The sequence below is a fragment of the Herpailurus yagouaroundi genome, unplaced genomic scaffold (genome assembly GCF_014898765.1).
Source record: "Herpailurus yagouaroundi ecotype Mexico unplaced genomic scaffold, PumYag 203, whole genome shotgun sequence".
Lineage (NCBI taxonomy): Eukaryota > Metazoa > Chordata > Mammalia > Carnivora > Felidae > Herpailurus > Herpailurus yagouaroundi.
Window position 1 is genome coordinate 3,908,123 of NW_024412434.1, and position 24,247 is coordinate 3,932,369.

Below are 24,247 nucleotides of genomic sequence, written 5' to 3' on the forward strand. Positions count from 1 at the left end.
ATGCTTGAAAACATTTATTTTTTTCAAGTGGGGATTTTAAAAATCACTTTGCTTGCTGCTCACATATATGCTAGAGAAACAAGGGAGCCAACAACTGTAGAATCCTGTTATTCAAGAAAAATCAGGGCAAAAGTAAATTTGTAGAGAAAGTTCATGTTCTTAAACCATGCAAGTGAAAAACATGTTTAGGAAGTCTGTGGAAAAATAGTAGCTAGGGTATCAGGATGTTAAAACTCACTCTGATCTTGGCTACTCCACTTCTCTGTCTCAGTTTCCATATTTAAAAATAAGGAGCTCAAACAGACAATTGTCAAGGACATTTCAACTTGAAAATAGATATATAAAAACCTCTCTCCCTCCTTCACTCTCTCTCTTTATGTAATATATGGCAATATATATATGACTATATATGGCAGATGTGTGACTATATATATAAGATAGATATGTGTGTGTGTGTGTGTGTGTGTGTGTGTGTGTGTGTGTGTGTAGAGAGAGAGAGAGAGAGGGAGAGAGAGAGAGAGACAGAGAGAGAGAGACAAGATATATAGATATATACGTATCTTCTAAATTTTGTCTCCATTTAATTGACTCTCTAATTCCAGGAAACACTTTTTGACCCATGTTTTAAATGTTTATTATAAGTGAGTTTGCAAGCACTCAGTTTTCTCTAGAATTCATGCCGACACTCTTTTGAAGATTCTATTTGCATCTACTCTATGTACCCCACAGATGTCTTACTGCTCTCCAAGTCTCCACAACACAGCTCTGTTTAGTGGCGCGCTATGGTTGCTGTTGTTCGTAGTTGTCTGGAAAAGTCTTGTCTCCAAATTACAGTGGCTTTCTTTTCTCTTGCCCTGAAGCAACAAATGATGGGAGAAATCTGTGTATGTTTCTGTTCTTCAGAGTCAGAGCTGCCTCAAGCGTAGAATTCTTAACCCTCTAGTTTATTCCAAATGCAATGAATTGCTAAATAAATGAGAACCATGGGCTGCCTATCAGGGCATTTGTGTAAGTTAAATTAATTTTTAGAACCAGATTGCATTAGTTAAGGCTGGGATCTTAATGTGCGCCGACAAAAATGTCCAATCAGCCTACCAAGGTGCCTGAGATGTATTGCCCAGATAATAGCTGAAAATTTGAACTTGGCATTTTTATGGATTGGTTTGTGTCTAAAAGGCAGGCAGCTTTTAAAAGCCCTGCATAAACACTGCTTTCTGTGGACACCTATGGCGTGACTATTTATAAAAGTACCCAATCATTTTTCCCCTCCTAAAAGTGCTATTGGCAGAGGAGGGCTTGATATTTAATCCATAACCTGCAACTCACTGCACCCCACAGTGGCAAAGAACACACAAGAGCCAGAAGAAAGAGATCAAGAAAGCATTAAAAATGTCAGGCCACAAGACCATGTTTAAATTATTAGGTGAGATGCTGTCCTGCATTTAACAATGGCCCAGCACACCTCCAGGCCCAACTTCCTCTCCACTTGCTCTGTTTTGATGGGTTACTGCAATCTGTTCTGAAATTGAATTTCAGTTTGTTTCAATAGCATTTTGCAGTAAATAAGAGTGACTCTGGTATCTTGTTTGCGAATCTTGATGTAATAATCAGAAGTAATTGAAGCATGCACAAGCCACAGAGACTTATGACATGTTTTTAAACAAGTATTGACTGATATGAAACTAATTTAACTAAAACTGGAAATCGGACTCCTCAGAGAAGGCATGCACAGAATACAGGGTCTGTTGCAGTTGCACTGAATTGGCCTTAAAAAATGGCTCCTTCAAGTCTCCTTACCTTTCCTGAGGAGTTTAGGTGCAAGTTAGTGGCAGGCAAGGTTGTGACCCCATGAATAGGGCTAATCATCTGACGACCGGAATTAATCATTTGTCAGTCCTGTGGTTTGGATTAAGTGGGGTCAGTCATCTACGACTGCCTCGGTGGCTCCTATGGATAAGAAAACCTCTTGGTAACAGAGGCACACAAAATCGACTCCAAATGACAACATTTTGTGTAAACCAGCACAGATTTGGAATCTTTTTGTTTTATAAGTGAAACTTCCTTAGATAAGATTGTAATCTTTTGTATTTATACTCATGCTTACATGGATCTATTGTAACTACAGACATCCCACATAACCATCATATACATTTTCACTTGCAATGTGCCTGCTGGACTTATATTCCATTTAATGCTACTTAGGTACTGAAAAGGAGAAATAAAAGAACAAACCTATAATTTACATCTCTAAGCCTTATTACAGACAAAGATTATTAGAACAGGCCGTGCTATTCTCCTTAGGCTCCGGATTTAAAGCAGGTGAAAAGCATTTGAGGATAAGAATTTGGAATTCAAGTGATGGAAAAAAATAGTCTAAAATGTTGGCTTCCACAGATACTGACCTTAGGTACAAATGGTAGTGAATTCTTTTGTTCACACACTAAAGAAAAGAGAATGGATTGTGTGTAGTGCACTCAGATTAGTGATAAAGTCTCTGAAACCTTTTGATGTTTGTCCCCTAATTGAAGGAAGTAGAGGAGAGTGATAATGCAGAGAGGGAACATAACGGAAAGAAAATAATTAACAGCTTCATTAGGCAAATTTTACCATTTGAATGTGTTTCAAGCACACAACTAATGTCAGTTGGATTGAGACTTTATGTGGAGCAAATTTCTTTAAAAGACAATGAATTACAACATATAATTTGAAATGCATAAATGCTGCCCTTATCAGTAACACTACCAGAGATCACAGAAAAGTTGAGGTCTAAACAGTATATTTTTCTAAATAGAATCTTGAAGACATGGACCTCATTAGAATCATCATTCCACCTGTGGAAACAGGATTGACAGAGCGACTGGGGATTTATAGACGTAATACCTATTATCACTAATAGGAGTTAGGTACCCAAATCCCAGAACGGTAGATGAGACTATGCCCCTAAGTATTTGGCATACTCCTCTGCAGAGGTGTTGTTGTCATGATGGCTATTTTAATAAGGTTTAATGTAATTGGAACAAACGTAGAACCACCCAGGGTCTTGAGTTTTCCCCACAGTGACTGATATCATTTGTAGAAAAAATTTCTTAGAGCATAATATGTTTTCTTCCAGAACCTTTAGTAAGCAAATTAGACAATGCAGCTGAAATGTTGTTACAATATCAATACCAAAGAGTTGGACTACCTGAGTTATGTGATGTTTGTTGCGATTTTTCTTGTTTATTCATTTTCTCCATAAGCATGAGCTTTTTTCCAGGGAGGCAGTTTTGTTTCTGATTCTCATAAAAGCCCGAGATAAATAGAGAGACATATTTTCTACCTACCAGAAATCTTATCAGGGAAAAAACTAGGGCATGGCAACACCTAAAAACCAATTGCAGGGCAACACTGGGCAAATATAATTACCTGGTCCATACTGGCTAACAAAGGGCTCCATAAATTCAAGTGGAGGAAACATCTACAGATGACTGACTATGAGGAAAGCTTCACAGAACAGATGAACCTTGAGTTGGGCTTTGAAAGAATGGAATTTGGTTTGGCAAAAATAAGAAAAGAGAAACTTCCAGGAAAAGAGATGCCAGAACAATTCTGTGCAGTTATTCTTAGGTGAGGGGTGTCAGAGAAGTTGTCTCTGGTCTTTGGAAGAGTAGTACTATCCCAGGGGTGGTGACTGGGCAGAGAGGCTGGGAGCAGAGACCCACAGGAGTAGCCAGGGGAAGACTCTTTGGGTTTGTGTCTTCAGACGACATGCATTTGCCTTCAAGTCATCGTTTCTAATTTCCTTTTTACCCTGCCATTTCTCTAGTAGGCCTTTTTTTAAGGCCATTATCAACATTTCTTCTATCTACATTTAAACACTGTTTTTCAAAAGTCCAGGGGAGAACAAGGGAGAGATGCGTCATGTTGTTTGCAGCCCCAGAAGAGCCTGGCTGACACTCTACCTTGAGCCAGCTCGGAAGTACTGAACGAGCAGAGCGTGCTTGAGAGGCAGTGGGAAACACGTTGGTAGAGAGATATCTTCACATCATCTTCAACCGGCACGACTTCTATTTCTTGGACTTTCCGTCTAGCATCCATGCTATTGGTTTGCTTTTTGGTCCCTGACAGTGAGGTGGAGAGCCAAGGATGAGGAGTTGGCTCTGTCTACACTGCCACTCATACCCTTGACTCTATTCCAGGCACTTCTGTGCGACTCTAGGTGAGCAATTCAGGAGTCAATTCAGCTTATTCATTAGTAAGTTCAGTAAAGAATCGCCTGTGACACCAATGGTTTAACGAAATCGACCAGCTACTCTGGTCATGATGTGGACATAGCTGCAGTAAAGACACCTTCACATGTCACAGGACACCAAGTATTCACTCTTTCCTTTCAAGCCTGTAAAACAATGCCAAGTGTAAAAGCTTTCTCAGCTTTGCAGAAAAAGAGTGTTGCATAAATATAAGCTATTATTGCTTTTCTCACCAAAAATTATATATACACATATATGTGTCACACATGCTAAGAATACTTTCCTCCTTAATTGCAAAGCATAATGGGAGTAAAAATCAAAGCTTTTGCTAATGGTCTGCCATTTGTACAGAACGTTTCCATTGAACAGATCAATATTATTACTGTTCAAACATTTACACAGCCCGTGTTTAACATGTCTGTCACACATTAAGGGGCAAGTATTTTTGAAGACATTGGATTTTAAAGAAGAAAAATTAGAAAAACATCAAGTTGAAGTTATTATTTTTAATGACTGCTAAACCCAACATTCCTTCTGCTTTGATAGTATTTGAACTATTAACCTGTGTTTCTGGAGTGTATGTTCATCAGTGAATAATTAAGGAGGAATTCAGTAGTAAAAAACTGATATAAAAGCCATTTGATTCTAAACTTACAAAAGCCTATTTTAAGGTTTAAAAAAATGATTAAGGCTATGTGTGTGCTTAATTAGTGAAAATGGGTATTTCGCCTATGTCTGGCAAGGAGAATTATTACAACCTGTCATTAGGAAAAGTATCCTGAATCAATGACATTTCTACAGTATAGCAACAATCTTGCTATATTACACTCACACACACACACACACACACACACACAAATGTTAAAGGGACTATCGGTTGGCATGAAATTACATAGTAGTGCGTGTGAGGAGGAAGGGAGTAAGAGAAAATTCAGCATATAAATTTAACAGTTACAAAAATAGGAACATTCTCAGTCCAGCATTGGGAGTTCTTGGCTGGTGTGCCTAGTTTGTAAAAGAAAAATCAGCAAAATAAATTCTTTCTCTGGCATCAGAAAGCCAACCCTCAATGTGAATGTGGAAAATTTTTGTATTAAATTGTCATCTGGGGGGCGCCTGGGTGGCGCAGTCGGTTGAGCGTCCGACTTCAGCCAGGTCACGATCTCGCGGTCCGTGAGTTCGAGCCCCGCGTCAGGTTCTGGGCTGACGGCTCGGAGCCTGGAGCCTGTTTCCGATTCTGTGTCTCCCTCTCTCTCTGCCCCTCCCCTGTTCATGCTCTGTCTCTCTCTGTCCCAAAAATAAAAATAAACGTTGAAAAAAAAATTTAAAAAAAAAAAATTGTCATCTGGGCATTTCTTTCGCCCTCTGGCTCCATCCATGGGGAGATCTAGAGCAGCCCTTCCTCTGCCCTGAACCTCTCTCCATTTCCTGGGTCCCTGCTCCACAGAGACAATTTGTCATTCCCATGGCAAGACCCTGCATCAAGATTGCCTAGCCCCAAATCAATAGGAAATGTGGAGGCTGGAGAGTATGGGAATGGAGGGAGAAGGAAGGCATGGTGGGGTATGGAAGAGAGGAGAATAGAAGTCTAGCCACCCACCCTGCCTTTTGTGGCACCAACACTACTCCAAGTGCCCACAACATTACAGTGTTCGAAATATATACGCACCTTCCATAGTGCTCACTGTCCTTATACTTGCTAAAATAAGCTTGTCTCAACAACCTTTGAGCAATTTGAGAAGTGGTTCCTTACATATCTGTGCTTTTGCCTGTTTTCAAAAGTGTCAGTCTCATATATGTGTTCTTTAATTTTTTTCTATTCTTATAATACCAAAAAAGTTAGAGACTTTAGGGTTGTAATGCTTATCCACAGATACCTGAAGAGCTGTCCTGTGGAGGAGGAATTGAATGTGGTCTTAGGATAATGGGTGGAAGCTACATTAAATACTGAAGAAGCATTTATTGAGGGAGCAGATCCAAGGCAAAACAAGGAACACACAATAATCATCAGGATGACAAAGATGGAATGAACTCCTTGTCTGGACTCAGTCCATCTCCTCTTCCTATAGGTTTTGGAGCAAGGCTGAGCAGTCCCTTGGTAGGAATCTCAAATTGGAAGTAAACCCTGATGACCATCAAGACCCTTTCATCATCTCCTCACAAATGGGATGTAATGGTTTGTCGTTCATCAAAATACAGTAGAATGTTCTGGTTCTTCTGGTAACTGGTTTGAAATATTGCTCCACTCCCCTTAAGTGTTTTTTGGCTTCAGTTTTCTCATCTATAAAATTTAATTTTTTTTTTAATTTTTTTATTTTAGAGAGAGAGGGAGAGAGTGCATGAGTGGGGGAGAGGAGCAGAGGGAGAGAGAGAGAGAATCTTAAGCAAGCTCCATGCTCAGCACAGAACCAGACAGGGGATTTGATCTCATGACCCTGGAATCATGACCTGAGCCAAAATCAGGAGTCGGATGCTCAACCACCTGAGCCCGCCAGGCACCCCTATACAATGCAGTATTGGTCTCCTATCCCTCAGATCTCTTCCCACTGTAAAATTTGCTAGTTTTCTTCATGGTGCTCACCACAACATGAACTACATAGTAAAAATCAGGACATTCCCAATTCCTGCTCTCAGAGATGCAAACTAGAGTAATCTAGCCAAGTGCATCTGTCAGGCGTGGTCAAGCCTGTTTTACCAAGTATAGGGATCAGTCTTAGGGATCAGCATTGTACTTGTTTAGCTAGAAACAGTTGCTAAAACAGTTTTCCAAGCACTGATTAAAATTAAATTCCTAACATTTAAGGCAGAAAAGAGGAAGGAATTATGTTGCCAAATTTATCTCTGTCTTTGCAAATTTATGTCATCACTTACAAAATTGATTCCCTTCCTGAATTTTTTATTATTTTTGACCTGTGGCTAGTTCAAAGTCAGTGACTTTCCAAAATAACACTTTGAAAATACTTTCTGATGAACAACAGTTCCACAGGTATTATGTAATAAAAGACGCTTACAATCAATAGATTGGCACATGTTGGGTTAAACCAAGTTAAATCAAGGTTTCGGACCTGTGGGACTTCTCAGAGCCTTTAATATACTGACATAAATTGTGAATATTCACAAAAGGAACATTACAACATGTAGCATTCCCGGATGATTTGGGAAAAAAACTATTTTTTCCGTGAAACATTTCATGAGTATTCTGGGGAACACATTTTAGGACCAATTCTCCACTGTTTCTGCTTCCATTAAAAAATTATAATAATAAAGGCAAACAAAACAGATTGGATATTGATGAAAACAACAACAATATTATATAGGTAATTGGCCATTACTAGAGAAAAAAAGCAATCACAATTAATGAAATATCTGAAATATGGGATATTTTTAATGTAATGTGATAATCTCAAAGACCTGCACTATTTTAAGTAAGTTTCCCCTGAAGGATTCTCAAAGGGCCTGTTTTATTGTACATTTGTAAGTGAGCACTTATTTGCCTCCAAATAATTCAAGAACTAAAATGCTGAAAAACTACCTTGCTATCTCTCCGTGTGACTTTACACTATCAATTCTCTTAACGAACTTTTATTTATAAAGTGCAATAAACTGTAGCCCTCTACGTTAAAAGCGTTCAAAAAAAGTAAGCTGTTTAAATATAGTGAAATGTTCAATGTTTCATGTATTCTGGTTTTTAATGCAAAAAGTCACCTTTCCTTATGGAATAATTAGTCAAAGTAAGGGAAGATAAAGCACAACCTTCTATCTCCTTTGCCTACCTGTCTTGTTTTTACAGCTGAGTCTTTACTATCATCAAGAGGAAATTTTTTATGCCTTTCTCTAGCTTATGTTGTGATAAAGAGAAGAGTGTATTTGGAAATGCTCCCTTTATGCTCCCTTTTGTTTCAGCAAATTTGACCATATTCCCTTTTCCTTTCTGTGAAGCTTGCCATTAAAGACACCTTGGGGTTGGGGAGGAGTTTAGATGGTAGGACAGAGGTTGTCTGATCTCCCGGTTGAGTCAAATCCATGCTTCCACCACAGACCCATTTTGGCAAACTGACCCCCTCTGTGTTCATATGGTTAAACTTACATGGTGCTTCTGCTTTTAGGCTACTGGCAATGTTTATGGCCACTGCTTTCTTTTCTTCTAAACACGCAGTTAGTCTTTAAGGTCTGCATAAATCATGAGGCCACCTAGATCATTAAAATCCTTTCTTCTCTCCATGAGCTTGCTCCTAACACAGAGATAGTTCGAGTCTTGCTCTATACCAATTAATTACTGAGTCTATAATGCAAATCAGTGATAAGAAAAAATCATATAAACTAATGTTTAGGCCAGTAACCAATGATTCCCTGAATATATTTTTTAACTGCTTTGCATGTTGTAATATAGAAGAAACCCTAGTTGACATTTGAAGTATTTTATGTCCATAGATATATTTCTCATTACATAAATTATTCTCTGTATTACTAATCAACTTGGGGGTTCAGAATATATGCTAGGTTAGTAAAACTACTAGTGACCCAGTCATGTGCAGCTGATACACCTGTTTTTCAAGTTAATAGAATCTTAAATAATGAAAACCAAAAAACGGAAAAGAACAAATACCGTAAGCATGGATGCACCGAACTCTAAAGATGGCCTACGGCAATTCAACAGTACACTGCTTTCAGTAAACATTAGGGGTTAAAGAAAAGGCAAATCTCCCTTTGACCATGATCAATTCTTCTCAAGTGTATTTCATTCTAGTATTATAAATGCATTAGGGCCCACGGTGCCTGGGTGGCTCAGTCGGTTGGGCGTCCAATTTTGACTCAGGTCATGACCTCACAGTTCATGGGTTCGAACCCCATCTCAGTCTCTCTGCTGTCAGCACAGAGTCCACTCTGGATCCTCTGTCCCTCTCTCTCTATCTCTCTGCCCCTCCCCTGCTTGTGCTGTCTTTCGCTCTCTCTCTCAAAAACAAACATTAAAATATAATTTTTTTAAATAAATGCATTAGGCCTATACCTAAAAGATTCATATTTCTTGGTTATGGCTAGCTTAGTGGTTTGTATCTTAGGTAAACTCTAGGACCTACTGAACAGAATTGTAGAGTTCCAACTAGGGTCAGTGCTCCCTGTCCATACTAAAATTCAACTCAATGTTGCTTTCACTGGTCGTGTCACTAAAAGGAAAACTAATCTGTGTCACTAGACACATTTTTCTTTGGCATTTTTTTTTCTTTTCACTTTTTTTTCAGAAAAGATGGGTAGCCATTTCAGGGTAAGGGACTTCCCCATTCCAGAATGAGTAATCTCACCTACCTGACACCATAGCGTTCTACTGTAATTAACCTGCAAAGAAAAAAAAAAAAACTTAAAAAAATGAGTATTTGCCAACTTTAGTTCCTGCAGCTCTGATTTGCAAACTACCTAGATCCCCACTGAATAATTACTAATTAATCAGGAGGATATTTTTAAAATTCTTGAAATTAGCACCTCAGGTCCTATAGTCTAAAGCAGAATTATTGCTTTATTTCTTTTTCCAAACAATGAAAAAGGAAACTTGAGGATTATGATTTTGTGACACTATAAGCCAGAGTCACTGCCTTTCTATAACTGGAAGTTGTACCCGGGGTGCTTCCATTGTACCAATTATGGGGGCTTTTGGAGAAAATTCAGCATTGCATGCTAAGAGTACTAATCCAACTGCACATCATTAAATCAGTTGGGTACATCAGTGGAAACACTTAACAGACTTAGTGATTTAAAAACACATATTGTGGTTATCTATAAATTGATTTCTTTAATTCCATTATTGACAATGGCTTTCATTGATTGACTTTCGGTGGTAGTACTGGGGCAAGACCTACTGCCATCGAAAGTCGTATTTTTCAGAATAACAGGTTATTATGGTCATATTCTGAGACTTAGTCATGTGACTGATGGATCCCCCTGGGAGATAACAGTAGTTAGATTTCCTGCACTACCTGAACTACACAGTCTGTTTTGAGCTTGGTGACATACCTTTTGGAAAACAAAGCCCCCATTTACTTTTTGATACATTCATCTCTTTCCTTCTTATGCATTCCAACCTCACTTGGGAAGGGACATCAAGCCTGGCAAAGGTCATTACATTCATTACCTAATTTAACCCTCCCTATCGTCCTGTAGGTTAATCCTCATATGAGTTGTCCATTGTACAGGTGAGCAACAGAGGCTCACAGAGTTTGGTTAATACCTGCCCAAGGCACTCAGCTAGTCAGTGGCACAGTGTAAGGACTTGGATCACAGTTGTCCCAATTTGGCTAAATTGACTGCCTGATGGTCAGGCAGGTGGCACTTCCTTGCCTCACTGACCCCTGTGACACTTTGTGGGAGGTCAAATATAGTGACACATCTTGACAGACCAAAGGTGCCTGAGTGGTTCCTGAAGTTCAGAGCCCAGACCAGAACCCTGTTCTTCCTGCCCCAGATCTCTCCACTGGGCCACGTTATAAGAAGCTCAATTAACTTAAAAAACTCAAAATTATTCCCTTTGGAGGGCCAAGAGGAGAGGAGCAGAGAGAAGAGAATATCTTTTTAGAAAAAAAAAAAACAACAAAAAAAAACCTTAAAGATACAAGGATTTAAAATAAATAAGAAGGAAGTAAATGTGTCCAAAAAAACCCCTCTGTCACTTCCTGATGGCTTGACTTGCTATATAAACCCATCTTGAGACAATCCATACAAGTAATTCCTTTTTTTTTTTTCCCTGAGAACAGTGGAAAGTTGGCAAGAAGTAAAAATTTTCTATGAAATAGGGAGGCGAACAAGTTGTAAATGATGTTAATATCTTCCAGATGGCACAGTTTTACTTGGGAACTGAGTTTATTGTAATTAAAGGCATGTGAATTTTTCTATAAATACTGAACTTTGCAAGTTTGACACTGAAAGACTCCATCACTTCTGGAGGATAGTTGTTTTAAGGGAGGTGTTCCTTCTCTTCCATTTAAAATGCATCATTGAATTTCATAATCTGAGTTAAATCATAGAAATATTTTCCCATGTGAAGGACTCTTTTTTATCTTCCATTCCAATAAATCTTAATTACGAAGTGAGATTCCTCAGAAATGAGAAATTTTAACTCCAAACATTTTCTATTAAAATTATGTATTTTGACCATTATTTTATACCACATGTCTTGAATTCTTTTATGCATTTATTTTTAAATTAAGCTATTATCACTTTTCTCTCCAGACATATGTGTTGGGCAATCTTGGAAGTTCTGTTTTTGCTTCAAACAGGAGAGTCTGGCTCACTCCAGAACCCTGCTTTCCTTTTTCCCTGCAAGCAATGCCTGCGGGCTCAGGGATCCCAAACCAGCAGCCAACATGACATGAGAACATTAAAATTGCTTCCATGATTGCTCCAATTTCCTAATCCCATCCTTAGTCTGACCCTGTATCTACTAATCTCTGCTCTACCAGGTGATGCAAGTGGATGATCCCTGTTGGCTTTGGTTTCTACTGTAGCTTCCAAGCCCCGTATGTCCTACCAGAGCTTGGTCTGTGTGGTAGGCAGAATTCTAAGAAGGGCCCCCAGGATCTTTGGCCCCTGGGATGCACACACCTTCTCCCAGTTATTCAATCAGCCATTAATCCAGGTGCTGCTACAAAGGGATTTTGCTGATTTAATTAAGTGGCTAAACCAGCAGACCTCAAGAAAGGGAGATGATCCTGAATGAGCCTGACCTAATCAAATGAGCCCTTAGAAGGGACTGAGCTTTTCCTGAAGACCATGAGGCATGAGTAAGGCAGATTTTCTGCTGTTTGTTGGCTTTGAAGCTGGAGAGGGCCACATGATGACAGGTGCAGGTGGTCTGTAGGATCTGAGAGCAGCCCCCACCTGACAGCCAGCAAGAGAGTGGGGATTGCAGTCCGGCAGCTACAAGAAATTGAATTCTGCCCTGGTGGTGTGGGCTTTGACAAGGACACCAAGCTCAAGTTGAGAATGCAACCCTGCTGACACCTTGATTTTGGTCTTAGGTTGCCCCGAGCAGAGAGCCCCAGCCACGCCATGCCAGACTGCTGAACTATGTGACCTAATAAATATGTGTTGTCTTCGGCCCCTCTCTTCACGGTGATTTGTTATGAAGCAGCAGGGATCTGTCTATAACCTGCTGGACATTTATTATCTCATGTCTTCTCCTATGCTAGTCCTGACCAGCCACGGCATCCCTCGTAATCAACTGCCATCCCTTTGCATGGCTCCAGGGAGAACCATTTAATATCTCTTAATTTTACTCCAGTGAAACTTTTTTCTTTAACACTTTCTTTCTTTACTTTTGTAATGCCTCATTTCCTGGGACTGTTAACTCTCATACATATTATTATGTTACTATCTAGTCTATTAATCATCAGTTTTCGATAGCTGCAATAAAATTATGGATATTCATTATAATGACCCTGAGGCATCACAAAAGCTTAAAGATGAAAATTTTAATGTGTGAGATTAGCTTTATGAGTTTTACTATACTCTGATTATTGAGAACAAGTTATCTGACTACCTACATAAAGAAACCCTTACTATACTGAATCAGCAGAACCACCTTCTGGAAAAGATGCTAGGGAGACTGTATTGTGTTGGGATTTCCTGCAGGAGAATTATCTGGAAGCCTGTGGACAAGTGCAAGATTAAAATCTTGCAAGCCTTTGAGGAGGACAATGACAAGACAAAAGCGTTTGCAACAGTTTTTGTTCTAAGAGAGGTAGGGGGTTGGCCTCCCGTTCACAATCTGTAAAGTCAGTTACAGGAGGCATGGTTTGGCTGGGGTACATCCAGCAGCCACTAAGCAAAGCTACCTGTTCTCTTTAGCACCACCTACTTCCCAGCTCTGTGGCATGGGCGCAGCCAGCCGGCCAGGGTTGTCATCCCTGCCCTCTGGACCTTGAGCTCTGTACTGAGGAACTCCAGGGTAGAGAAATGGCAATGTTGATAAAATGCCACTCTCCTTATAAGTGAATGGGGTCACCACTATGTTGGGTAGCTCCTCAACTGAAATAATGCTCCCCCATGCCCGGACACTGTCAAGAGCATATCACTTAGTGCAACTATTCGTAACCACATCATAAGTATAGCTATAGTCAGGCTATGGACTAGAAGTTAGGGGTGTATCAAAAGGATAACTAGACTTGGGGCATATCAGAAGGATTGCCAGAATAGAAATAAGGGAGACTGAGTTTTAGAAAGTGTCAGCACAAGTTAAAATGAGGCTTAGCTTAAAGACTCATGTCCTACAATCCTACTTATAATACACAGAGTGCATACAGGAAGAAAAAAATATATATATATATATACATATATATATATTATATATGAAAAAACATGTATCATTAGGAAAAGATATTTAGCATTATTTTAATAAGGGAAAATTACTTTATTAACTTAGAAACAAACATTAAAGGGGAATATGACAAAATATTAAACAAAACAATTTTCTGTCTATAGTATAAATTTAAAATTTTTGCCAGATTCAGAATGGCTTTCTTAGAAATTGGCACTTCATAGAATCAGCCAGCACAGCCCAGTTTCTCTGTCCCTCTGAAAATGTCAAGGGCTCTCTGGCCATGCCCAAGGCTCAGGCCCTCTCCTTGTCCTGAGTTTGGTGTGTTACTACCTCCTTCCTGGGGGAGTGGCCCAGGCCGACTCCAGCTCTGGTGGCAGTCAGAGGGGCCTGCCTTTCCCACTTATCCATCCTGGGGAGTGCGGATAGGCCTGCATAATCCAGTCTCTGTGCCTGCCCCATCCTTACTGGAGTAATCTGTGTTCAGACCCCAGTGCCAGCAGTGGGGAGAAACCAAAATTTGAGCTGCTATTCGATAACACTCTAGCACCCTCCTCTGTTTCATCTCTATTTCCCTACTGCCCAGGCGGGGCTTGGGTTCTCGTCATGTGGTCCCTGAACATCCAGCCCAAGCAGGAGGACCAGGACCAGGACTAGAATAGCTCTGGAAGAGGCCCATTAAATGACCACCACCAATTCCACTGAAACTTTCAACCCACGTGACTCCCTGGAGGCCAGTGGCTCTCTCTTATCTCTGTCTATGTCTGTTTCACACATGCACACATGCACATAAACCTCCATACACACTGATATGTCTGTGTATATAGCTCTAGCACACTGTTAAGAAAAAAATCAATGAAATATTAGTCAATGTGGTGGTTTTCTAGCAACAATGACCAGTTGAAAATGAATTATGAGTTGTTAATAAGTAATTCTAAAATAATAAGGTCATACCCATCCTCCACCTCTCAAAATATACGTATGAGAAAGAGTAACAAGAACAAAAATAGGAATCAAATTTGCCCAAAAGTAGGCAATGTCGAAAGGATGCAAATTTCTTCATCTGTGTCTCCCACCCAGTGCTTCCCCAGCTCTGTGCTCTCTCTGGGATGGTACCACCTGTTCGGTGCCTTCCTGGGATCATGGGAAAGACTATGTTAGATAGTACATCTGACAGCACTTTGTAACGTGGAAATTACCATACAAATGACAAGTATTATTGCCAGTATCAGACACTATCAGATCACATCTGATTCATTTTAACTTTCTTATACTTAAAAAAAAAAAAAAAAGCACACAGACTTTCATTGATCCAGTTATTTTTAAAAAAGATGAAGCCTTTGATTTATTTCCAAATAAAACCTCATAAAAAATAGTGTTTTCTGACCAAGAAATAAAAAATTATTAGCTAGGCAACAGGATATTGATTTGCTACTTTATATACAGAGAGTTAATGCTTTTCAAAATAACTTTTATTTGATTACAAAGAACACTTATCCATTGTAAAAATTTTGAAAAATACAGAAATGACTGAGGAACATAATCTCACTACCTGGAGACAATCACTTATTAATGGCTCTACATACTCCCTTCCATTTCTTTTTCTTCATATGATTAAGAATTGAGAATATACTGTATATAGGGTTTTATGCTCTTACTTTTCACTAATGATATCATTAACATTTTTCCTATGTTATAAAAAAATCTTTGTTGAATATGTTTTTAGTGGCTGAATAATATTCCATGATATGAATGTATATAAATTCCTTCTTGTTTCCTTCCTGCCTGCCTTATTTCCATTTTCCCCCATTATTCTAAATAAAACTTCAGGAAATATTTTTGCATAAATATTTGACATGATTCCAGATTATTTCCTTTGAATGGATTTCTAAAAATTGTTTTTACTCAATAAGAAGCTATGAACCTTATAAGCCTCTTCATATATCTTGATTAGAACATTGCAAGCAAGCCAGAACTTAGGGGTGAATATCATGTAAAATCACTCAGAAACACAGATACAGATACGGACTAATTGGCTTCTTCTAGCTCCATCATTGTGTATTTTTATTTCCAAATCCTTCTCTAATGCTCTGAGAGTAAAGCTCATTCTCTGCTGGGGAATATGTAAGGTAATTCTTGGACAGCGGTGTAGTAATCATTTACAGGTTGTTCAGTAGGAATAGCTATTAATGCCTTGTGCAAAATAAACCAAAGATCCAAAGAAACACATTTTTGCAGGTGAAAATTATGTTAGCCAACATCATTTCTCACTCTTGTTTATGATGTCAGGTATCAGGTTTCTCCATTATTAATGTACACATGCACGTGGGGGCAGATCCTCTTGGAAGGAGATTAAAAAGACGCCACCACCTATAACCCCCCTTCCTAATCATACGAGAATGTCCAGAAGCTGTGAGGGGCTGGTACAGTAGCTCCCCCGTGCAGACAACACCCTGCAGAGGATTAGCTTTCTTCCCATTAGCAGGCTCCACCATGGAGAGTCAGGGGTCATTTGTACTCACCAGAGAAAACCCGACTTGAGTAAAGTGTGCTATTCGTCTCTTCAGCACTGCGTACCTATAAAGCCTCTGAAACCACTCTTTAGTGACTGAGTACATTTCTCATTTCCCATCCCTTCTCCCCCTACTTGGCAGTTTTCCTAAAGCCGTAATTCAAACTTCCCAAAAGAAAAAAAAAAAAAAATCTCTGGGTAATCCTTTCAAGAATTCTTAGAAGGAAATCTTTATTCTTTTATCATTCTTATGGGAAACCTAACTCGTGATTAGTACTAGGACTCAGAATGTTTCACCACACACGTATACCCAGGTAGGGTGAGGGAAGGGGGAGTGTGGGGGCAAAACACCCTTTAGCTTAAGGAATTTGTGCTCCTGGGGCGCCTGGGGGGCTCAGTCAGTGGAGCATCTGACTTCAGGTCAAGTCATGATCTGGGTTTGTGAGTTGGAGTCCCACATCAGGCTCATTGCTGTCAATGCAGAGCCCACTTTGGATCCTCTGTCTCCCTCTCTCTGCCTCTCCCCTGCTTGTGCTCTCTCAAAACTAAATAAACATTTAAAAAAAAAAAACAAAAAAACAGCTTGCTCTCCCAAGCCCGGGACACTCTTGAGAAGCGCCACCATAGTACCACACCCTAAACCAGGAACCATGGTAAAGTGTCTTTAAGTTGTAAAAGAGTTAGTTCCCAGTAAATGCAGGCTCCTTAAGGGAAAGCATTAAGGTAGGAGAGTTAAGAAAAAAAGTGGCAGGATGCCTAAAGGGGGAGAGCTTGGTTGTCCTTTAAATATTTAAAAAATTCACATGACGTTTACATTCCTGTGATAAGTGGACAGGATGAGGTTTGAGGAAGGGTTTCCCTGGCTGGGACCCTCCAGGCCCCTGCACAGAAAGACAGTGCGCTTTGGACTCAGAGGCAGCTTCCCTGTCACCTGGAGCATTCATGTTCTGGAGCAGGGCTCCAAACGGATGGGCATGTCAGCTTGCTGACCCCTCCTCTAGCTTCTATGCGTGGGCCCAGTTCCTGAGACACAGTTCCCGGCTCTCCTCAGGCTTTTTTCCAACGTGTGGGTTCAGCACGAGAGTCAAGCAAGTGGCCCGGCTTCCACCTGTGTAGGTCCCTGCCGTCATGACCAGGGATCTTGACATTCCAAGAAGTGCGGCGTTTGTCACACTGGAGCACTAACAGAGCAATGTGCAGCCGCCTGGGGGAGCGAAATTTGCAAACTCAGTATCTCGGGCCTCAGGCCAATGCAGGCTGGGTGCGTTGCTGTGGTGACACAGTTAGTCTCTAGGGAGGGATTGCTGGCATGCCTGCTGCATTCCTGGCACCACGTTTGCCAGCAAGAAACTTATGGAGTGGAACTGGTATCAACTCCAGAGGGAGATGCAAGCTGCTTTCTTAACTTCCTTGGCAGTACTACCCTTTGCAACTTGTGCACATAAACCCTCCTGAATATTTACATGAACTGCTATTTGTGACACTCTTTGGGGCCCTGTTGGATGGTGCTTTGAAGGGAAGTGCTAAAATGATAGCAGCCTTCCAGTTTATAAATGTAACTATTGTATCCCCGAATAATTCAATTTCCTAAAATTGGCACTTAACGATGCAATGACTTATCTCTTGCTGGGAAGAGATTCTAATCCCTCTCCTCCTGTTAAAAATAGCTTTTACTGTTGCCAAGAGGAGAGCCTGGTATTTACTATTAGAAGATATGTGAATTAAAATACTAGCTTCTTTCTCTGTTGCAACTCACTGGCACTATCTTAGCTGAGCTCTCTCCTACCTGGGAGGAAAGGCTCCTCACAGAAGTGCCCCCAGTTCTTAGGAAAGCCTGACCTACCTCCCTTATTTGTGCCTGGAAAGCAAAATGCACTAAGATTTGGCCACTTAGTATTCAGACCATGTCAAGATTCAAGTAAAAAGCCTATATTGCACCATCACCAGGCCAAACATAGCCAACAGTTCAAACCACAGTTAAATTATAAGCAAACGTGGGGCAAAACATGCAGACCTGTCTAGTCAATGAAGCAGTAGAGATAAAAGGAATTACTGCACAAATGCCAATGTGGAGGCTTAATGAATACAGGGATGGTGTCCTTTCCAGCTGCCCCCAGTTAAGTGTAAAAGGCCAGTAAGGATTTTGAGCATAATGCTTTCTTCCTCCTCTTCCTCCTCCTCCTCCTCCTCCGCTTTTTCTTCTCCCCCTCCTGCTTCATCTTCTTTTAACATGCAAAGCATCTCCCAAGGTATTGAGAAATGAACAATTCTTCTGTGCATGTCCATAGTTTTGCAGAGGGGCCAGCCAATGATTACTACTGGAAACATCAGATGCAGCAAAGGAAATGCAGTTAATACAATAATTCACATATGTTAATGCTTAGTTCCATCAATGTCAGCTTTATTTTCTTCTTGATATACACAAAGCTGGCACACAATTTTAACTGATGAGGTAATGTCATTTTTAATTTAGAGAGCCTTAAGCTGTCCACTCTAACTAGTGATATCATCTTTGCAGTTCCCTCGTGAGACTTTATGTAAACATAAGTAATGTGTCCTGGACAGTTTGAAAAGAGATTGTTAAAGATGACATTGGTCATCATGAAGATTTCCCCCACTTTGATCTCTTTTAAATTGCCAGATACAGTTTATATTACTGCCATATTCTAGCCATTCCTGAAATTAATATATCCCAGGACTTTTGAACCAAGTCAAACGCAGAAATAAAATAAAGGTTTGAAATGAATGGACTGTAATGTTTTCATGTCAGTTCTAGAAGAAAAATGGAAGACAGCTCAGATTATCTGGATCCTAGGTGACTTGGTAAATAACAACAGAGGAAAGGGAAAGGCACTAAGAGTATAACACCAAACAAACAAAACTCTTCCTATTTTTGAGGGGGAATGCTAGTTTGTTGGAGACGGCTCCCCACCTCTTGGAGGTAAAGAAGCATATGTGTTATCTCAGTACAATATTTAGAATAATATTTTATTGTGACTTCCTTTACCATGTGTCTCCTTAGTGTATTATTATTAAGACCGATTTTTTTTAAATCACATCACTTTTGTGACTTGGAGTGTGTCACATTTCCTTTTCAAGCAACAATATTCCTTTAAAGATTCAGGCTGGTGGGTATAAACACAGTAATTTTCCATTTTTAAATAAACCTTTTTCTTTGGAGAGATTATGTTCTGCAATTCAAGTATAGCTTTGGAGAAGATGATCTGTGTTTTAACCACTGTGGATACTGAGAGAGTTTTTCCTAAGAAGTCTGGAGTTTGGTAGAATTGGGTTAAATAGTAAAGAATCTGTTTATTATTCTGTGGCCATATGTTTAGAGGATCGCTCACAGAAATCAAAGTATTTTTCATGGAGAGCTCCAGCCAAGGAGACATTTTGGATTCATAAAAGAACTTCACAGTTTGAAAAGAATGCATAGCATTATGTATTGACACCCCACCACCACAGACAAAGGAACACAATTTAATAATAGAGAATTGTGCTCGTGAGATTTTTCTTTTTCTTGTTAATTGGTTACTTTAACTGACATTGTCTGCAAGTATAATGGACACCATTATTCTTAATAGTTCTGTGTTGCCAGATGATGTATACAGACATGATGTAGTCCATTTTGATTATTTCATTTTGCTAGATTTTTATCCCTCCATGTAATACAGTGGTGAATACAGATAGCACTGTTTTCCTAACAGACTATGCTGGATAATGCTGCCTTCTAAATCACTGAAATTAAAAGGGCATTTCTCACTAACCTGCTGTCTCCTGTATTTATGTTAGGTATGACTACGTGGAGGTCATCGATGGAGACAATGAAAATGGACGCTTATGGGGAAAGTTCTGTGGGAAGATTGCTCCTTCCCCTGTAGTGTCTTCAGGGCCATTTCTTTTTATTAAATTTGTCTCTGACTATGAGACACATGGTGCTGGATTTTCCATACGTTATGAAATTTTCAAGAGAGGTGAGTGACTTCCTGCAGAACAAGTGTGGCTAAACGTTCATTACCATTGTTTGATTCCATGAATGACAAAGGGAAAAGAAGACAAAGGCATAATGCTTTGATCTTCTTGTAAAAAATTGCATATTCCCATTACAAAACTGTTGGAAAATACTTTAAACAAAGGAAAATTACCCAATGTATGGAAGAAGTCGTGTTTAAAGATTTTTTTAAGTGGGTCACCTGGGTGACACAGGCGGTTGAGGGTCCGACTCTTGGTTTCGGCTCAGGTCATGATCTCATAGTTCATGAGTTTCAGCCGCACATCAGGCTCTGCGCTGATGGCGTGGAGCCTGCTTCAGATTCTGTCTCTCCTTCTCTCTGCCCCTCCCCAACTTGTGTGCGCGCGCGTGCGTGCTCTCTCTCTCTCTAATAAATAAATAAACTTTAAAAAATATTTTTAAAGTATTTCAGGACTCAAAATTGCATCATTTTAATGTGCTGACCAGTGTTTATAGGGTATATATTCTGTAAAACTCTCTAAGAGCATTTATTCTTATCTTTCTTCAAAAATAAGTGTGATCTTCTCTTGAAGTTTTATTTCTTTCATTCAAAATGTGTGAGTCTCCTTTATCTTAAAGCCATGTACATACATCCTGTTCCCTTTATTTCATTACAAAATTCAAAACTAGTATTTCCCAGGAAAGGGAAAGCAGTCTGCTGGTCTTAGAATTTCTAAAGCTGCTGAAGGAAGAAGAGTCTTTCTATTAATGTCTGTTAAGAAGAGGAATAGTTGGAGAAAGAATCTCTTGGAGGAAACAAAACAGTAAAGCTTTAAATGCCATTCCCCTTAGGAAATAAAGATCTTTCTCCCTCTAGGATATAATCACTTAGTAGTAATCTTCTGTTCAAATGGTATATATTGAGATGGATAGAATCTAACAATTCCTAGTCTCCCAGCCTTGAAGAATTGAATGCACATATCAGTCAATTGATAAACAATGTATCTTTATCCAGATGTCACTGTTTTTCACAACAGCTGGTAGATTCCTTTAATGTGTTAAATTTAACCTTCCGTTTTAGGTTGGCAGTAATGTGGTGGGTGGGAGTTCCAATCCAGGGACAGAGAAGCTTAAGATTTGAGTGTACTGTCCTAGAATAGGAGCTTTTTTTAATAGAAAAAAATCTAGTTACATCAATTACAGAGTCTCAGCGGCAACTGAGAATAACAAATAGGAGTCATTAGGAGTTTCTAGGAACATTGGTACAATTTCTTAAAATTTCAAAGAAATCTGCCATTGCCCCATACAAGTATGGATAGATAGAAACAATTCTGCAAACATTTGAATAAATAATAGTATACATATGACTTCAGTATGTACAGCTGATTACATATATACATATTTTCTTGTGTTGAAAGCTGTTTGACCTGTTGTAGAAATCATATTGTACATGTATGTATATGGACACACACACACACACACGTATCTACATTTGCTCACTTACCGGCATATGGCACTATCAAAGAAAATAAGGTGTCAGAAAGGAATTTAGGAGTAGCCTTTCATTTTCAGTGTTTCTCAAAGATCTGAAGATAGTTGAAAGAGGAGAGAGAGAGAGAGAGAGAGAGAGAGATCTATAACTAAGTCATTGAGAATTCTTCATATTCCTTCCTAATGAACTCAGCCCCCTATACTTCCATTTCCTCAGAGGTACTGTAATTTCCTTATCCTGATCTCCAACACCACCTTTGAAACTTGAAGCCTTATTTTTTCTTTCTCTTCTTGCCTCTCTACATCCAATATGGCTTCTAGTTCTTTTGAATTTACATCCAAAAGCCTCCAAGAGTCATGCTGCCTTTCTGCATTCACTACATTAAGTGAATAGGCCCAATTTGGGTTCTCCCTATGTTTTCTCATGCTACACACAGCTTCTCAAACAGTCATCAAGCCACTGTCCTCCAAATGCCTATGGCAGGTGTCCATCACCTATTGGGTTAAACCTCAATGTCCCATTGGGTCAAGCTCAAGGCTTGACATCAAGTACTCCCAACCTTCTCCAGCTTCAAATCCCACAGATCCACCCCTGGTTTCCTGCCTCGGATAGTGCACTGGGTAATGTCCAGCAGACCTGAATGTGAAGTTTAATTCTGCCTCTGACTATCAATCTGAATGTTCAGAGACTTGGATTCCTCATCTGGTAAATGGATAATAGTATCCAACACAGGTTTATTGAGAAGATAAGTTGAGATGAAAACATGAGAAACATGTAGCCAGTGCCTGTCACCAAAGATGTGTTCAGTAAACAATGCTTATGGATGAAGCTGGTGCCATTAGCTTTCAGAGCCCTCGCTCTCTATCAGTTTATATTAACCTCCATGGAAATCTGGCTCTGTTCTTTCTTCTTCTCAAGAAGCTTTTTTTAATTCTTCTACTTTTTTTTCCTATGCATATACCCAACTTGTCCTCTACACATGCAAGTGCACACACACATACACACAATATACACATAATGCATATTATGTATACACACATATATCCAAGTATGTTTCACTAACCATTATGCTTCTTAATATTTTCAAATTTGTTCATATATGCATATTTTATTTCCCAACCAGATTGGTACCACCTGAAAAATGCAAAGAAAACATCTTTCCCCCCCTCACTGCATATACTATAGTCCTTACAGGTGTTTCATAGAAAGTCATTAGCGAATACATTTATGCATACATATACAGGTTCATGGATATTTTTTTTCCTCAAAAGCCATTTAATGATATTATAGAATCCATGAATCTCCTTTTTTTTTATTTTTGAAAACATACCACTTCTTCCAGAGTACAGCAATTTCAAGTTTCCTCAAAACACATAAATTATACTAATTATAGTTGGCCCAATAAATGAGTCTTTCACCTGTTGGCCTTGAGGTTTTCTGGCACTAGATTACAGTTCTAAGGAAATTTTAGGCCATTTCTGCATCCCTAAGGCTGCATTTCTCAAAGGCCACCTTTGCAAAGGTCAGTCAGCAAAGCCAGTCCTCACCTCTTCCCATGCTTCCTGGAGCCACCCTGGACACCCTAACTTTCTACCCAGGTCCCTCACTTTCCCCTTCTATGTGTCTTTTCCTAGATGGTGAAAGATTGGGCCATCAACCTGAAAATTATTCCTACTCACCTAAAACAATTTCTCCAGGAAACCCAAGCATCACTACCTATCACTCCTCCCCTGTCCTTCCCTTGGTCTGGGTTATCCAAGGGAAGAAAATGTAGACATTTTCTTTGCGTGTCCATGTGGGGAAGACATGGCATTTATTGAGAGCAAGACTGATCCCTTCACATGTTATTTGGTTATGAGTCTGGATTTTAATAATAATTCCAAGGAGACTATCTTAGCTGTTATTATTGTGTACCCTTATTGTCATTAACAATGAAGCGTGGCATTCTTACAGACACACAAGGTCCTCCAAGTCTTACAAATAAATCAAAAGCACAGTGTTCACTGGCGGCCAATGCCATGTGTCACCTCTCACAGCAGCAGCTCACTCATGCCTAGACACGCGGGGCTGCTCTCCCTCTCTCCTGTTTAGTGCTTCTGTACTCTCTACAGAGTTCCTTCACCCACTCCTGCCTTGCTCGTTTTTGGGAAGTGCTTGCTCATCTGTGGCAAACCTATGCAACAGTGAACAGGAAAAATATTAAAACAAATGTTGATGTTTACTGGAGGAAGTAGGAAAATACAGAATCTTGAAGTTTAAAGGGATTTTTTTCCCAAATCCTAAAGCCCACCTCCCATTTGTTATATACAGAATCTGAAGACTGGGAAGGTTAGGAGGCCACTCAAGTTTACACAGCAGGTTAGCGGTAGAAGTAGGACTGGATCACAGATCTGGTGCTCAATCCAGTTCTCTTCTACTACTCCATGGAATTTCTCCAGTTTTTGTCACACTCCTTAGCAAACCTGGGCCAGCCTTAGTGAAAGCATTGAAATTATTTGATTTTGAAAGTATGCCTTTAATCCCTGTCATTTTTTCCTCTTATTAAATCTTGATCTCACCTGGATAATTTTACCTTTTTAAGAAGGAGAAAATATTAGTACCTGAATTGAACCCCACTGTCAGCTTTTCCTTATAAGGATCTTAAAAAAGCATCCCCCCCTCCCACCCCGCACTGCCCCAGGGAGGAAGCTGGAGGTCTCCAGGGTCACTGCTCCTACATCTTAAAAATAAAATGAAAGAGATTCCAATATTATAT

The 24,247-nt window shown here is 39.6% G+C and overlaps 1 protein-coding gene and 1 long non-coding RNA gene across 5 annotated transcripts in view; one reads left to right on the forward strand and one right to left on the reverse strand.

The window, feature by feature from the left end:
* NRP1 (neuropilin 1) overlaps positions 1–24,247 on the forward strand; it is a 139,208-nt gene that overhangs the window by 36,755 nt on the left and 78,206 nt on the right. For all 4 annotated transcript variants that reach the window (XM_040451020.1, XM_040451022.1, XM_040451023.1 and 1 more), the window contains exon 3: positions 19,841–20,022. In XM_040451020.1, the coding sequence (XP_040306954.1) occupies positions 19,841–20,022 (182 nt within the window). The remainder of the gene's footprint in view (positions 1–19,840; positions 20,023–24,247) is intronic.
* Positions 418–16,169, reverse strand: LOC121014626 (uncharacterized). Its single transcript, XR_005783314.1, has 3 exons — positions 16,056–16,169; positions 9,534–9,563; positions 418–1,947 (listed from the first exon to the last, which is right to left on the reverse strand). It is a non-coding gene; the product is annotated as an uncharacterized LOC121014626 (long non-coding RNA).